Source organism: Liolophura sinensis, chromosome 13 (genome assembly GCF_032854445.1).
Source record: "Liolophura sinensis isolate JHLJ2023 chromosome 13, CUHK_Ljap_v2, whole genome shotgun sequence".
NCBI lineage: Eukaryota > Metazoa > Mollusca > Polyplacophora > Chitonida > Chitonidae > Liolophura > Liolophura sinensis.
Window position 1 is genome coordinate 29,138,049 of NC_088307.1, and position 17,659 is coordinate 29,155,707.

Sequence of the window (17,659 nt, forward strand, 5' to 3'; positions counted from 1 at the left end):
TGAGGAAACACGTTGTGCTATACACTTTTTCCGATACGGTTTTGGGGAATTGCAGGGGTAGTGATACCTGATTTAAGGGACCAAAAACGAACTACACAACATTTTTAAACAACAGAAATGTTATTATTGGTTAAGGGTTAAATTATCACACGCTAAAACGCCTCGTGAGCTTCGTTTTGCATCTGAGTTAATCGTTAAGTGAATGCGCAACATGTCATACGACACTTCTGCAAGAATAACAAGCGTGTAAATGCGTAATTGTCATTGGTTAACACTTACTACACTGAGTAGTAACTTACAGTCTCATTAATATGCAAAATTTTGTCACGTTAATATCACCTTTGATACAATTCAAATTTCAGAAGTCTAATTTATCACACGGATAAGAACAACTTTTCAAATTCAAAAATACTTTTCTTTTCTCGTAATGGAAAGGTGGATATACTATATGAGGAGCTTTAGAACATGTAAATCGCAAAATATAATATTTTCATGAAAAAATACAGCCGTTTATCTCATTAAAAGTACTCTATTATAGGGAGATCTTTGGTACATGGAAAGAAGTTTTCTACATGATATGTTGATCAAATCATACTTTAACATATTTCATGACTTGGGCTAATATGGAGAAAACCAGAAATTGGCAAGTTACTGTTGGACATTACCACATGTGGCATGTTACTGTTGAACATACTGATGTGGCAAGTTACTGTTGGACATTGCCACATGTGGCAAGTTACTGTTGGACATTACCACATGTGGCAAGTTACTGTTGGACATTACCACATGTGGCAAGTTACTGTTGAACATTACCACATGTGCCACGTATATCACTTGGTTAAAAAATTGGATAGTTTCTTAAATATACAACATTGAACACGACATCAAACAGAAAGGAACCGGCAAAGTAATTCGCTGTTGAAATACACAAGTGAATAGAGACCATCCAATTTCAGAGCCACAAATACTTTGGTCAGGCATTTTTACCAGAAATAAACAGGAGGAGTTTCTCAAAAGCAAGTGGAATCTGCATCTTCACATTACTCAGGCACAAACTTCACGAGCGGTTTCACCGTTTGTACCGGTCTTGATGGCACAACAGATAGCAAGCGTTCGAACAATGATACGAATTCAGCAAATAGTAACGTCGCTTTGCTTGCAACTGGAAAGTAACTCAGCCAATAGGCATTAGGCTCTCATCTGTCATTAGGCGCTATCCTCAAACCCTGCAAAGTTTAGTTTTTGTACGAAAAGAAAACGGATTATCTAACATGAGCTTGCTTTTCAAAGCCTATTTATAAGAGCAATTCTTAATGTACCACCCAGACTGCACTCAACAAAAGCAGATAGAATATAAAAGACATCCAATAAACATATTAACACATCACACATAATAAAAATACAAACAAAATCATATAACGATCTGTGGACTAAAAAAGCAAGAATAGCTGACACAACTACTGGAATTCCAACGATTTTAGATTAAAACACACCCCAAAACATTTCCATATAATACTAGACCCTTCCTGTGTGATGCTACTGTCGTTTGTCCTCTCCGGTTTCATTGCAGCACTTTGTTATCACATAAGTACAAGGGCACACATTGACTTTTCCAGACTCCTGATGAACATTGCAGTCACTTGCGAAAGTTCTTATGAAATACTTTGAAATGGAAATTCAAAACCGGAAGTCAGCTTCCAAAATTTTAGCTGACTACGGTCCTGCCTATAGATTTAAAGCAGTCTCAAGATAAGCCAAAGTATAAGAAATCATAAAACAAATGTTCTGTTGTAAGCAAGACAAAAGATGATTAGAACATCTACTGTACGACCGAAATACCCCCAAGACGGCTAGTACTCAAGGGCAAATAACTCTTATATATTACTGCATCACAGCTGTCAATAACATAAAATAAAAGAAAGCCACACACCGCTTTGCTCATGGGACATGAACAAAGTTGATTTGAAACACCAAATGAATTGTTGGTTATCACTCACATGTAATGAGAGTCATAGAAATATCTTGTTACTGTCTGTACAAACAGTTAGGATCAATCTGAAACTTCTGACAGAAAATTACAACAATCGATTTCTACTTTTTTGTTCCTAGACTCAACAACTTGCGGTATATTGCAGGTCCTTCCCATATGCCTCTGTAAAAATGAAAAAAGACAAAAAACAAATGTATATAATTTTACAGTTATTTGACCGCTCCATTTTTAGGTTTTAAAAGTAATGTGAATAACTTTCAAGAAGACAAAAAACACAGCACTTTGGAAACCTGAGTTGACATGTTACGTCATGAGTAGACAAACATGATAATGATTTGTCTGATAGCTGTGGGCATACTCTGTATGACCATGCCAGATTCCCCCCCCCCCCCCCCCCCCCACACACACAGCGGAATTGTGTGAAAATGAGGCTGTTATGATTTATAGACAGATTTGCCAACAGCCAATCAGAAAGCTAGCTCAGATGCAATGGATGTGGTATGTTTGTGAACTTGACCCTACATGTTAAAGCGTCAAGCCTCTGGACAACAAAGCTCGGCCATGACATCAACATGATCTAAGGTGAGATAACTTACTTGTGGCAGAGATACCAGTACTGCTTGGCCATGACATCAACATGATCTAAGGTGAGATAACTTACTTGAGGCTGAGATACCAGTACAGAAAGGCCATGACATCAACATGATATAAAGTGAGATAACTTACTTGAGGCTGAAATACCAGTACAGAACGGCCATGACATCAACATGATCTAAAGTGAGATAACTTACTTGTGGCAGAGATACCAGTACCGCTTGGCCATGACATCAACATGATCTAAGGTGAGATAACTTACTTGTGGCAGAGATACCAGTACCGCTTGGCCATGACATCAACATGATCTAAGGTGAGATAACTTACTTGAGGCAGAGATACCAGTACAGAAAGGCCATGACATCAACATGATATAAAGTGAGATAACTTACTTGAGGCTGAAATACCAGTACAGAACGGCCATGACATCAACATGATCTAAGGTGAGATAACTTACTTGTGGCAGAGATACCAGTACCGCTTGGCCATGACATCAACATGATATAAGGTGAGATAACCTACTTGCGGCTGAGATACCAGTACAGAACGGCCATGACATCAACATGATATAAGGTGAGATAACTTACTTGTGGCAGAGATACCAGTACAGCTTGGGCATGACATCAACATGATATAAGGTGAGATAACTTACTTGAGGCAGAGATACCAGTACAGCTCGGCCATGATATCAACATGATATAAGGTGAGATAACTTACTTGATGAAGAGATACCAGTACAACTCGGTCATGACATCAACATGATATGAGGTGAGATAACTTACTTAAGGAAGAGATACCAGTACAACTCGGCCATGACATCAACATGATATAAGGTGTGATAACTTACTTGTGGCAGAGATACCAGTACAGCTTGGGCATGACATCAACATGATATAAGGTGAGATAACCTACTTGCGGCTGAGATACCAGTACAGAACGGCCATGACATCAACATGATATAAGGTGAGATGACTTACTTGTGGCAGAGATACCAGTACCGCTTGGCCATGACATCAACATGATATAAGGTGAGATAACTTACTTGAGGCTGAGATACCAGTACAACTCAGTCATGACATCAACATGATATGAGGTGAGATAACTTACTTGAGGAAGAGATACCAGTACAGAACGGCCATGACATCAACATGATATAAGGTGAGATAACTTACTTGAGGCAGAGATACCAGTACAGCTCGGCCATGACATCAACATGATATAAGGTGAGATAACTTACTTGAGGAAGAGATACCAGTACAACTCGGTCATGACATCAACATGATATGACGTGAGATAACTTACTTAAGGAAGAGATACCAGTACAACTCGGCCATGACATCAACATGATATAAGGTGTGATAACTTACTTGAGGCAGAGATACCAGTACAGCTTGGGCATGACATCAACATGATATGAGGTGAGATAACTTACTTAAGGAAGAGATACCAGTACAACTCGGCCATGACATCAACATGATATAAGGTGAGATAACTTACTTGAGGCAGAGATACCAGTACAGCTCGGCCATGACATCAACATGATATAAGGTGTGATAACTTACTTGAGGAAGAGATACCAGTACAGCTTGGGCATGACATCAACATGATATGAGGTGAGATAACTTACTTAAGGAAGAGATACCAGTACAGCTCGGCCATGACATCAACATGATATAAGGTGTGATAACTTACTTGAGGAAGAGATACCAGTACAGCTTGGGCATGATATCAACATGATATCAACATGATATAAGGCGAGATAACTTACTTGAGGAAGAGATACCAGTACAGCTTGGGCATGGCATCAACATGATATAAGGTGAGATAACTTACTTGAGGAAGAGATACCAGTACAGCTCGGGCATGACATCCTTCTTCATGTGATACATCGTCCGTCTTTCCTTCCCCTGATCGATCGGAAATGTCTCCAGGGGTTGGGCGTTAAAGTCAAAACTCTGCCAGGATGCACTTGCCATAGCCTGTGATCAGTGGGCAGGGAAGTGTAGCCATCATACTGGAACAGAACAGGTAGTGTAAAGAACTCGGTGGCTGAGTCGTCCAAAATAGTATATGTATGTATGCTTAAGATATTATCTTTTACTTAAAAATGTTTCACCTCATATGACGAGGAGGAGTCATTAGGTGTCTGTACATATCCTGCGACTCCAAGCTGCCGCCCACTTACACATGGTCAACCAGTCCCGTTTCCTTGCTATAACCTTTCAGCGCCAAGTGAAGCAGCAAACAGGTATGATTTTTAAGTCGTTGGTATGACTTGACTCTGAAAGTCTCTGGGCATCGAGGCGAACGCCCTAACATTCGACCAGTGAGACTGTCCTAGTTATTAAAACTATGCAATGAGTAGAAGTGTAAGTTACCAAAATCTCCATGAGAAGAAGTGTAATTTACCAAATCTCCATGAGTAAAAGTGTAAGTTACCAAATCTCCACGAGAAGAAGTGTAAGTTACCAAATCTCCATGAGTAGAAGTGTAAGTTACCAATCTCCATGAGTAGAAGTCTAAGTTACCAAATCTCCATGAGAAGAAGTCTAAGTTACCAAATCTCCATGAGTAGAAGTGTAAGCTACCAAATCTCCATGAGAAGAAGTGTAAGTTACCAATCTCCATGAGTAGAAGTGTAAGTTACCAAATCTCCATGAGAAGAAGTGTAATTTACCAAATCTCCATGAGTAAAAGTGTAAGTTACCAAATCTCCAATGAGAAGAAGTGTAAGCTACCAACTCTCCGTGAGTAGAAGTGTAAGTTACCAATCTCCATGAGTAGAAGTGTAAGTTACCAAATCTCCACTGAGAAGAAGTGTAAGTTACCAAATCACCATGAGTAGAAGTGTAAGCTACCAAATCTCCATGAGAAGAAGTGTAAGTTACCAAATTTCCATAAGTCGAAGTGTAATTTATCATGTTTACCCAACGAATTTCATGAGATATTGGCCAGGGTTTTCATGTCATATTTATACAACATATAGGAAAACAACCAGAAGGAAAGCCTGCAGTGATGAATGTCAAAAAAAAAACAAAACTACTGCTAATATAATTAAAATAACCATTAAAAAATAAACAAATTACAAATGTAAAGCAAAGTCATAAATACCTTGAAGACAATTAGAATATTTACCCGTTTTTGGGGGCCTTTCCCTTCCATAAAAGCATCCAAGTTCTTCTTCAGGATTCCACTCTGAGCAGCTAGGAAATGAAGACAAGACATTGTACACAATGCACACCAGGACATGGGGCTGATTAGTTCGTAAACACATTCTCAACACAATTCTCTGAAAACAACACTGCATACTTGCGTTTTCCCTGAAAACAACACTTCATGCTTGCATTTTCCCTGAAAAACAACACTTCATGCTTGCATTTTCCCTGAAAACAACACTGCACGCTTGCGTTTTCCCTAAAAAAACAGTGCACACTTGCGTTTTCACTGAAAACAACACTGCACGCTTGCGTTTTCCCTGAAAATAGTTTGACATATTGTATTTTTGAAATTATCACCACATATTTGTATTTTTCTTTGAAAACATCACCACATACTGTATTTTTTAATGAGTGTCAGTCTGTGGTACTATGCCATATATTTGCTTGGGTTAATTACATGGAAGTGGTCCCTGTTGGGTGGGTGGGGTTGGAGGAAAGCACCACTCTCCAGCAGGTATGCTGACATAAATTTGTGGCTAATCCAGCCAGAGAAGCAGGATTGAACCTGTGCCCTCACTGGCTATTGAGAAGTTGACTTCTCTATCCATTTGCCACTTGTGACAGTGCAGATATACATTTATAAGGCTCACCAGCGGCAGCTGCTGTCTTTGACGTGGGTACATTGGTACAGTCTCCTATCCCGAAGATGTTAGGAACTCCAGGTGTTGTAATGTCTCCTTGTTCACATTTAGATACCCAGTGGCATCCACCAGGGGGCTCTGCTTTAATACGTCCGGTGCGGACATAGGCGGGGTAATGTGCATGAAGTCGTACTGGGAAAATAAACATTTGATAAATACATGTTTTTTTTATAAGCTATTATGCTCATCATACACAATTCTGAAGCAGCCAATGCAGGAAATGTGGCATGACATTTTCTTCGGTCTGTGTATATTTACACGTACTTAAAATATCACATATAAAATTCCACTAAATAAAATAAAGTCTAAACACATGCCTTACCAGAAGCCAAGTTAACAGCTGTGTAAACAGAGAGGTGTAAACAGTGAGATGTAAACAGTGAGGTGTAAACAGTGAGGTGTAAACAGTGAGATGTAAACAGTGAGGTGTAAACAGTGAGATGTAAACAGTGAGGTGTAAAAAGTGAGGTGTAAACAGTGAGATGTAAACAGTGAGATGTAAACAGTGAGGTGTAACAGTGAGATGTAAACAGTGAGGTGTAGGGACATATTTATGATCACAGTATCAATCTTACAACAACAAAAGATACAGAAATCAAATCAGAAGGAACACTTTTTTCAAAACAGCATTTTCAAGGCTACAAGTGCTGTAGACATACAAAATAATACATGCTAGGATATTTAATCTGAAAGATTTCAGTAACTTACCTAATATTTTTGCCCTCAAAAATAAACAGATTTTTAGAGGCAAATAAATGGCAAAAAATTACTTTTGGTGATGAAACTTACAATTTACCTACCTTCCAAACACACATCAAAACGCATTTCTTATGTCATTCGTGGAAAATGCGTAACAGTCATGGGCGAAATTTGAGGACATTTGTACAGCATAAGCGTCTCAGATAAGACAGACGTCTGTCTTAAACCCAGTTAGATCAAACTCACTTTATATGTTTCTGTCTCTCCTGCTTCACTGTCCAGTTTTTGAAAACTGCTTCACTTGCTTCTGGTTTTACCTCTATTAATTCCCTTTTATAGTTTACAGTAATATTCCTACAAAAAATAAAAGACATCTTCAATGCATGGTGCTAGCACAGTGGAGATACATGGCTATCTCTGTGTAAGCAGACTAAAGGGGAATAACTCTTAATGTGAATTACAGCATACTTGCATACATACTTGCCAGTACCGGGAGCAGTACAGACTGAAACGAGCATAACTGTTTTTCAGCACGGCTGACCGCTTGTTTTTACACAGGCCTCCAGAATACAGCTATATTCTGGCATTATCTGGGATTGAACCCTTAACCCTTAGCAATTCAAATGCAGACATCTCCACCACACAGCCACAACTCAACTTCTGAAATAGTGAGTGAGTGAGTGAGTGAGTGCTTGGGGTTTTATTACAGTACTATAACAATTTTTCAGTCATATGACGAGGGTGCATGTAATGTGCCTCCTTGTTGCAGGGACGAATTTCCACTGCTCTTTCATCTAGTGCTGCTTCACTGAGACAACTTACCGAAGGCAAGTAAGCCGCCCTGTCTGAGCCATTATACTGATACGGGTCAACCAGTCGTTGCACTATCCATTTCATGCGGAATGCCAAGTGAAGAAGTTACAACTTCCTCTCTTAAGGTTTTAGGTGTGACCCAGGAATAACCCTGGATCTACCATTCCTGAAGAGGACGTTCTACCAACTGTGCTACTGGGGCGGTAACTTCTGAAATAGGATACGATCCTGTTTGACTGTGCCCCTAAATTCAGCAGTTTGCACAGAATGAATTTCTGATGAACAATTGTTATGTCATAAATATCCATTGAACATAATCAATGAATAAACAAATGGCTGATTGAATGAGAGGGACAATGAAAGCAATGCAAACCTTTCTTTGATAATTTCCAGTAACCTCTCAGCATATTTCTTCACTCCAAATATAACACCTAGGGAAGAGTTGAATATAACATTGGCCTTTTCTCTCTTTCCTTCCTGTCGAAAGAAAATAAAGATTAAATATTTTGTTTCTTTTACAGATTTCAGTCATTAGATGTGAACCTATTTCATAGGTACACACGTACTTGTACCTACCTTGATCCTTGTCATACTAAAACAGCATTCAAATGGCCTTAATTATAACCTGAGCATTTAACATTTGTGGCCTTTACAATTATCATCATCCACTTTAATTTATATTATTTTCTTTATTCCCACAATACCCACAGCTAGATGGAAACTGCCAAATGGCATAAAAGTCATAATCGTTCATTCATTTTTATCCACACTATTCACTGTAAATCATTCAATCAGACATAACAATGATCAGACCTTCCTAAAGAAATGCTCAGCCAGGTACATGATTTTCTGGGGGGCACCTGCACATTTGATCGGTGTATTAGGGAAGGTGAAGATCGCATTTCCCTCCCTGGAATGCCTGAAGTGCTGGGAACGTTTTCTCCACGGTGTCACACGAGTAGTTAGAACACAGTCTCTTATCCACATCAAATGCTTCAGGAAGCCCCTTGATCTACAGTGAAATCAATGTCAAATGAATTATTTAGGATTTCAAAGAATGAAATATTAATTTATCCAGAAAGATATGGATAATGGAAATAAGTAACCAGTCATATTAACTGCAAATTGTGTCATTATTTCTGCAAAACAGAAGCTGCCAGAATGTTCCACATGAGATTGTTCATTCCCACATGAGATTGTGCATTCCCACATGAGATTGTTCATTCCCACATGAAATTGTTCATTCCGGGTTTAACACTACCATCAATATTACTCTGATCACATTGCCACAGAGTCTCAGTGCTTCCAGCAGGTCGATTATAAAGCTGACCCTCCTTAACTAGTGCTGTCTCAATGACATGCCATGCTGAACACACCAAGCCCTGATACAGTATCCATGTACTGACATCAAGCCTACTAGCATTTAGCTTATGCTCAGCTGCAAGCAAGACAGCTAGTACTAAGAATGCTGACCTTCATGTATCAATAGTGGAGGTGCCTCACTGACATGTCATGCTGAGGACACCAGACATGGTGCTAAGTCTAGACACAGAGTATACTGACAATGGACTGACCAATGTTCAGTGTAAAGCTCTCATGCTAAGCCGCTAGTAAGGTAGTACTAGTAAAGAGCACTGATTGAATGATTGATTAAGGTAGTACTGGTAAAGAGCACTGACTGAATGATTGATTTATTGAATGTTTATGCCACACTCAAGAATTTCTCTGCCTTTACATACTAACACTTTACACACTCAAGCAATTTACACACTCAAGCAATTTACACACTCAAGCAATTTACACACTAGCAGTGCCCGGGATTAAACTACCGACCTCCAGCAACTTAGTGACAAACTTTCCAACATTTGACACTGACCTGCACACCACACTTGTGGAAGACAAGTGGTCTTCATTGAACATACATGTAAGACTGTGCAAATTACACTTAGGAGTGCCATCAACCATATATTGTCACAAAGGTCCAATAAAGACTGAGAAAAGCGGGACTGGGTTCTGAGTCAGCTTTCATATTATTTATTTATTTATTTGATGGGTGTTTCACGAAAACGGCCAGCATTACTATGTATTATGGGAGGAAACCCCGCAGAGAAACCCATGGCCACCCATGGGTAAATTATATCATGCAGTTTAGTACATAGATATAATGAGGAGACATTTACAGTTACCTGAGCTGTACCAGAACAGGTGTCTGGCAATAAACCAGAACAATAGCTCCATTAGAATAACTTACCCAGTGATAATTGAGCTGTATTCCCATGGCAACCACCAGATAATCATAACCGATCTGGAAAATAAATTATGTTCAAAATTTAAAATAATTGATACTTTTATCACATACATATTCTTTCAAAATTTTTGTTATATTTGCAAATATCATTAAAAATATGTTCCTTGGGTGTAACCTGAGCGAGCCTTCAAAAATATTTTTTGGGGATTTTGATCCCAGTAACTAGTTTATAAAACTGTGTTATCTGTTATCAAACTTAAGTCGAATTTTCTACCACTCACCTCTCTTCCACAAGTCAGATTTACTCAAACCACCACCCACCTCTCTTCCACAAGTCCTGTTTTCATGCAAAACCATCCACCTCTCATCCACAAGTCCAATTTTCATGCAAAACCATCCACCTCTCTTCCCCAAGCCACACCCTCAAGCACCACCCCTCACATTTCTTCCCTAAGTCATACCCTCAAGCACCACCACTCACTTCTCTTCCCCAAGTCATGCTCTCAAGCACCACCACTCACTTCTCTTCCCCACGTCACACTCTCAAGCACCACCACTCACCTCTCTTCCCCATGTCACACTCTCAAGCACCAAGACTCACTTCTCTTCCCCAAGCCACACCCTCAAGCACCACCACTCACCTCTCTTCCCCAAGTCACACTCTCAAGCACCACCACTCACTTCTCTTCCCCAAGCCACACCCTCAAGCACCACCACTCACTTCTCTTCCCCAAGCCACACTATCAAGCACCACCACCCACTTCTCTTCCCCAAGCCACACCCTTAAGCACCACCACTCACTTCTCTTCCACATGTCACATTCTCAAGCACCACCACTCACCTCTCTTCCCCATGTCACACCCTCAAGCACACCATTCACCTCTCTTCCCCAAGCCACACCCTCAAGCACCACCACTCACCTCTCTTCCCCAAGTCACACTCTCAAGCACCACCATTCACCTCTCTTCCCCATGTCACATTCTCAAGCACCATCACTCACCTCTCTTCCCCACTCACCTCTCTTCCCCATGTCACATTCTCAAGTACCACCACTCACATCTCTTCCCCATGTCACACCCTCAAGCACCACCATTCACCTCTCTTCCCCAAGCCACACTCTCAGGCACCACCATTCACCTCTCTTCCCCATGTCACACCCTCAAGCACCACCATCCACCTGTCTTCCCCATGCCACACCCTCAAGCACCACCACTCACCTCTCTTCCCCATGTCACACCCTCAAGCACCACCATTCACCTCTCTTCCCCAAGCCACACTCTCAGGCACCACCATTCACCTCTCTTCCCCAAGCCACACTCTCAGGCACCACCATTCACCTCTCTTCCCCATGTCACACCCTCAAGCACCACCACTCACCTCTCTTCCCCATGCCACACCCTCAAGCACCACCATCCACCTGTCTTCCCCATGCCACACCCTCAAGCACCATCACTCACCTCTCTTCCCCACTCACCTCTCTTCCCCATGTCACATTCTCAAGCACCACCACTCACCTCTCTTCCCCATGTCACACCCTCAAGCACCACCATTCATCTCTCTTCCCCAAGCCACACTCTCAGGCACCACCATTCACCTCTCTTCCCCATGTCACACCCTCAAGAACCACCATCCACCTGTCTTCCACATGCCACACCCTCAAACACCACCACTCACCTCTCTTCCCCATGTCACACCCTCAAGCTCCACCATCCACCTCTCTTCCCCATGACACACTCTCAAACACCAACACTCACCTCTCTTCCCCATGTCACATTCTCAAGCACTACCACTCACCTCTCTTCCCCATGTCACACCCTCAAGCACCACCATTCACCTCTCTTCCCCAAGCCACACCCTCAAGCACCCCCACTCACCTCTCTTCCCCATGTCACACTCTCAAGCACCACCACTCACCTCTCTTCCCCATGTCACACTCTCAAGCACCACCACTCACCTCTCTTCCCCATGTCACACTCTCAAGCACCACCACTCACTTCTCTTCCCCAAGACACACCCTCAAGCACCACCACTCACCTCTCTTCCCCATGTCACACCCTCAAGCACCACCACTCACCTCTCTTCCCCAAGCCACACCCTCAAGCACCACCACTCACTTCTCTTCCCCATGTCACATTCTCAAGCACTACCACTCACCTCTCTTCCCCATGTCACACCCTCAAGCACCACCATTCACCTCTCTTCCCCAAGCCACACCCTCAAGCACCACCACTCACCTCTCTTCCCCATGTCACACTCTCAAGCACCACCACTCACCTCTCTTCCCCATGTCACACTCTCAAGCACCACCACTCACTTCTCTTCCCCAAGACACACCCTCAAGCACCACCACTCACCTCTCTTCCCCATGTCACACCCTCAAGCACCACCACTCACCTCTCTTCCCCATGTCACACTCTCAAGCACCACCATTCACTTCTCTTCCCCAAGACACACCCTCAAGCACCACCACTCACCTCTCTTCCCCATGTCACACCCTCAAGCACAACCACTCACCTCTCTTCCCCAAGTCACACTCTCAAGCACCACTACTCACTTCTCTTCCCCAAGACACACCCTCAAGCACCACCACTCACCTCTCTTCCCCATGCCACACTCTCAAGCACAACCACTCACCTCTCTTCCCCATGTCACATTCTCAAGCACCACCACTCACCTCTGTTCCCCATGTCACATCCTCAAGCACCACCACTCACCTCTCTTCCCCATGTCACACCCTCAAGCACCACCACTCACCTCTCTTCCCCATGTCACACCCTCAAGCACAACCACTCACCTCTCTTCCCCAAGTCACACTCTCAAGCACCACTACTCACTTCTCTTCCCCAAGACACACCCTCAAGCACCACCACTCACCTCTCTTCCCCATGCCACACCCTCAAGCACCACCACTCACCTCTCTTCCCCATGCCACACTCTCAAGCACAACCACTCACCTCTCTTCCCCATGTCACATTCTCAAGCACCACCACTCACCTCTCTTCCCCATGTCACACCCTCAAGCACCACCACTCACCTCTCTTCCCCATGCCACACTCTCAAGCACAACCACTCACCTCTCTTCCCCAAGCCACACCCTTAAGCACCACCACTCACTTCTCTTCCCCATGTCACATTCTCAAGCACCACCACTCACCTTTCTTCCCCATGTCACGCCCTCAAGCACCACAATTCACTTCTCTTCCCCAAGCCACAACCTCAAGCACCACCACTCACCTCTCTTCCCAATGTCACATTCTCAAGCACCACCACTCACCTCTCTTCCCCAAGTCACACTCTGAAGCACCACCAATCACTTCTCTTCCCCAAGCCACACCCTCAAGCACCACCACTCACCTCTCTTCCCCACTCACCTCTCTTCCCCATGTCACATTCTCAAGCACACCACTCACCTCTCTTCCCCATGTCACATTCTCAAGCACCACCACTCACCTCTCTTCGCCATAGCACCGCCATCCACCTGTCTTCCCCAAGCCACACCCTCAAACACCACCACTCACCTCTCTTCCCCCTGTCACACCCTCAAGCTCCACCATCCACCTCTCTTCCCCATGTCACACCCTCAAGCACCACCATTCACCTCTCTTCCCTAAGCCACACCCTCAAGCACCACCACTCACCTCTCTTCCCCATGTCACACTCTCAAGCACCACCACTCACCTCTCTTCCCCATGTCACACCCTCAAGCACTACCACTCACCTCTCTCAAGCACCACCCCTCACCTCTCTTCCCCGTGTCACACTCTCAAGCACCACCACTCACCTCTCTTCCCCATGTCACACTCTCAAGCACCACCACTCACCTCTCTTCCGCTGCCTGTGGTCACAATGTTCATCTTGGGGTTAAACTTGACAACTTTCTCTCGTATCCACTGGCAGTTTCCAGGGAGCACGGACTCCATGGAACGTGCGGACTGCTTGACCGTCTTGACGCCTGCCCCAACCAGCGTCCACATGGGCTGATAATAGTGAGTCTGACAAAGGATGGAAAGCAGTTGAGGATGAATGGAGTGAAATTTTAAACACATGCACATCAAAACCTATACATCAATCCAATAAGAACAATAAAAAATGTTGACAACTGATTAATTTTAATCCTCCTTGAAAAAGAAATAATTTGTTCATTAATTTGGTTGATTTATTTATATGATTGGTGTTTTACGCCATTCTTAAGAATATTCCACTGATACAATGACATCATTATGGTGTGAGGAAACCCACAACCATCCCCACATTGAAGACAGACCTTCCCACATACAACCAGAGATTCATTAATTTGTTAAAGCCTGTAGTGACTGCAGCCTCTTGACCCTCACCTAAACACATTAAGATAGAGGTCAACACTCAATTGTCCCAAATTAAGGTGTTCTGGCAGATCTATATGTTATCTGTAAACTTGTATGTACAGGTACATGTGTACTGATTATGGGCAGTACAACTGCCACACACCGATGTTCATTTTTGGTCAGCTATAACAGAACAGATCTACACTGTACATCTGCAAGGACTGGACTGGTACATCAGGCCAGACTGTTCACTCATGCTGGAGTCACGCACACATCCACAACAATCAGTCTGCTAAAAGCCCACTTTATTCAGCTCTGTTTGAGGATGTTTGTAATATATCTACATGTAGGTCAGTCTGGGGCCTATTAGCTCAGGTAAATGTAAGACGCTGACAGATACAGGTATGTTTTGACCCCACAGGCAGCAGCGGTGACCCAGATAATATATTACGTGTTATTATATAAATGCCACATGGCAGGGCTTCCATCCTACAGGCATACCTTCTGAACTCTGAGCCTAATTTAGAGAGGGACCTTTTTATATTCTGACATATCCTGTCTACATAACACATATGCATGCACGTTTTTTTCATTACACTGTAGATATGATATACCGGTATACTATTACTGAATGTCTGTATAAGTTGCTATGAGTGCACTATGTACATTGTTACTTTATTACATTATATTGTGTTACATCTACATCATTATTATCATACTTACAGTGTACACAATATTTCCTTATTTCATAATTGTTTAACATCAGATTCATCAATTTTCCCCTTAAACAATGGCAGCCAGTTTCATGGGTGAAGGAAAGTAGAGAGCCCACTGTAAACCACAGACCTTTGGAAAAGTACTGGCAAACTTTTCCACATGTGATATACTAAGTTGAATGCCATATTTACATCTTCCATGTTTTTTGTCAACAATGCTGTATAAATTCTGAGAGCTGAGGAATGCATCAGGGGCCTTACTACCATTGATAACCTTACACATCTACATATTCTGAAGGCATTACCTACCCTGTGTTGACTGATAAAATTTTTTTTTTAAATTACTTTTTTGTGATGCCCAGAAACTTTCCAATCCAATCAATGTAATTTTGTCTCCAAAATCAAATCAAAAATGTGCATAAATTGCCCTGGAAGTTGCTCTTTCACATGTGAAAAGGTTAATAAATGAATAAGGGTATTATCAGAATGTCCATTGCAGAAAAAATAACAGTTTACAATGTGTGATATTGTGATCTTATTACATTTAGTGTGGTATTTCACAGCATGTGATATCATTTTACACTTGATCTGAAATGTTGTTATTACACCATATTAGCTGTGATATTTATTACACACTGTGTAATGATATTCTCCTATTACACTCAGTGTGATATTTTACACTATGTTACTTACTGTACATCTTCAACCTTTTGGACCTGTAAAGCACTTCTCTCAGTGGAATATATGCTTATAATTATTATGAAAATGAGACCAAAAATGTCAGCTTCATAAAACTGTGCAGATTATTTCTCTACAACCCATAGTTCACTCAGAATGTTTCAAAATATTGTTCGTAGTGGTGACAGAAAATGTTGAAGAATTGCGGTAAGCCCTACATCATGCTGATCTTTAGGACCCTTCATTGATGAGTACAAGACTGGATCTTGTACAGCAAGCTTATGTAAATATTCAAAGCTGTATATATGTATATCTTCTAGCAAATATTGCACGGTAGAGTATATGAGAATATTAGTACTGCTACTGGTACCTGGCAAACCTTAAGTGAAATGAGTTATACTTAGTGAGGTTTAATTCACCTCCTACTTGACGTGAACACTTACTGAATTACAACTCCACATCTCAGTGAAAATATCGTCCAATCTACGTACTGATTAATACTGTGATGAAGTTCAGCCAGAAAGAATGTCAATAAATGTAACGATAAAGTGAAATTAAAGAAACTGAAATTGATCAAAATCACTGATTTAAATAATTAGTAAAATTCAGCATATAGCTCAAATGAACATAAGCACTAAATAAAATGAACACTAAATGAACATAAGCATTAATTAAAATGAACACTAAATGAAATAAGCACTAAACAAATCAATTGGACGTACGAGGCCCTACATAAAAAAAACAAAACATGCAAAACAAACTATTTTTATCATAACGATTATGAATTAAAAACAAACGTAATATAAATGATAGAATGGGTCATTAAGCACACCTGAGTATTTAGTCCGGTTCACTTTCGGCCTACCTGCTGACCTATTGCATAAGACTTACGTCATTAGGTTCGATGACAGCGACTTTGCCGGGTCCGAGCTTCCTGGCATACTTTGCGGCCACACTACACCCGCCTGTCCCCCCTCCAACCACAACCACCTGGTATTTGTTATTGTCAGGGTCAGACTTCGCCAATAACGTGTGTGAGGAGGTGAATTGTCTGGCGATAATCCCGTTCTTTGCGGGCCGGTAAGCCGTTGTCTTCATGGATCGACCAGTCTGATGAAATCTCGTGTATGCCGCACGTGTACAAACAGTTCTGCCATTCCTCAGTTCGCCTGGCTTGACCAATCTCAACACCAGCAACACATCACACTTTCTACATGCCTGGAGAGCCATTGTCAACGGTCCTGTTAGCTGTCACCATCTACCATTGACCAACCTCGAGTTTACGATCTAGGCGGCCCATGTAAATCCCTCACCTAACGCCTCTCTAGGCCGAGCCGTGGGTTGTGTTCTCCGCTGTGACGTCGAGAACCTGAACACGTGCGTCCGTGCCGCTGTCGACGTGCGCTGAGAGCTGCTGGGGATTGTCTGCGAGGCTCTCGTGGGTGAAATCCGACTGTCGTATAGCTCATCTTTATCATTTATCATATCATTTTATCAAGTAAGTCCACATTGTCTGTCTTTCATAACAGTTTGGTTTATTTTCCACCGAACCGAATCGGTAACAGAAACTCAATAAACAGAACACACACATCTATAGATGTGCATAGGCTATATATGCATACCGGTATCGTTTATTTCGTCATCTACACGACTGATGTTTACTTATGGATACTTAAGGATGAATAATTTCTTTCTTTCTTTTTTTTTTTTTGGTACTCACACCGACGATCGTGTTTAATATTGGTAAAAAAAAAAGAA

The 17,659-nt window shown here is 42.0% G+C and overlaps 1 protein-coding gene across 1 annotated transcript; it reads right to left on the bottom strand.

The window, feature by feature from the left end:
- Nucleotides 1–988: 988 nt before the first annotated feature.
- LOC135480171 (sulfide:quinone oxidoreductase, mitochondrial-like) lies at nucleotides 989–17,423 on the bottom strand. Its single transcript, XM_064759937.1, is given in 15 exon segments — nucleotides 989–2,152; nucleotides 4,418–4,536; nucleotides 4,538–4,579; nucleotides 4,581–4,598; nucleotides 5,720–5,787; nucleotides 6,393–6,464; nucleotides 6,467–6,575; nucleotides 7,389–7,426; nucleotides 7,429–7,496; nucleotides 8,329–8,432; nucleotides 8,769–8,861; nucleotides 8,863–8,967; nucleotides 10,207–10,260; nucleotides 14,025–14,195; nucleotides 16,793–17,423. Coding segments are annotated over 15 exon segments (1,461 nt in total). The 5' UTR covers nucleotides 17,132–17,423; the 3' UTR covers nucleotides 989–2,091.
- Nucleotides 17,424–17,659: the final 236 nt, after the last annotated feature.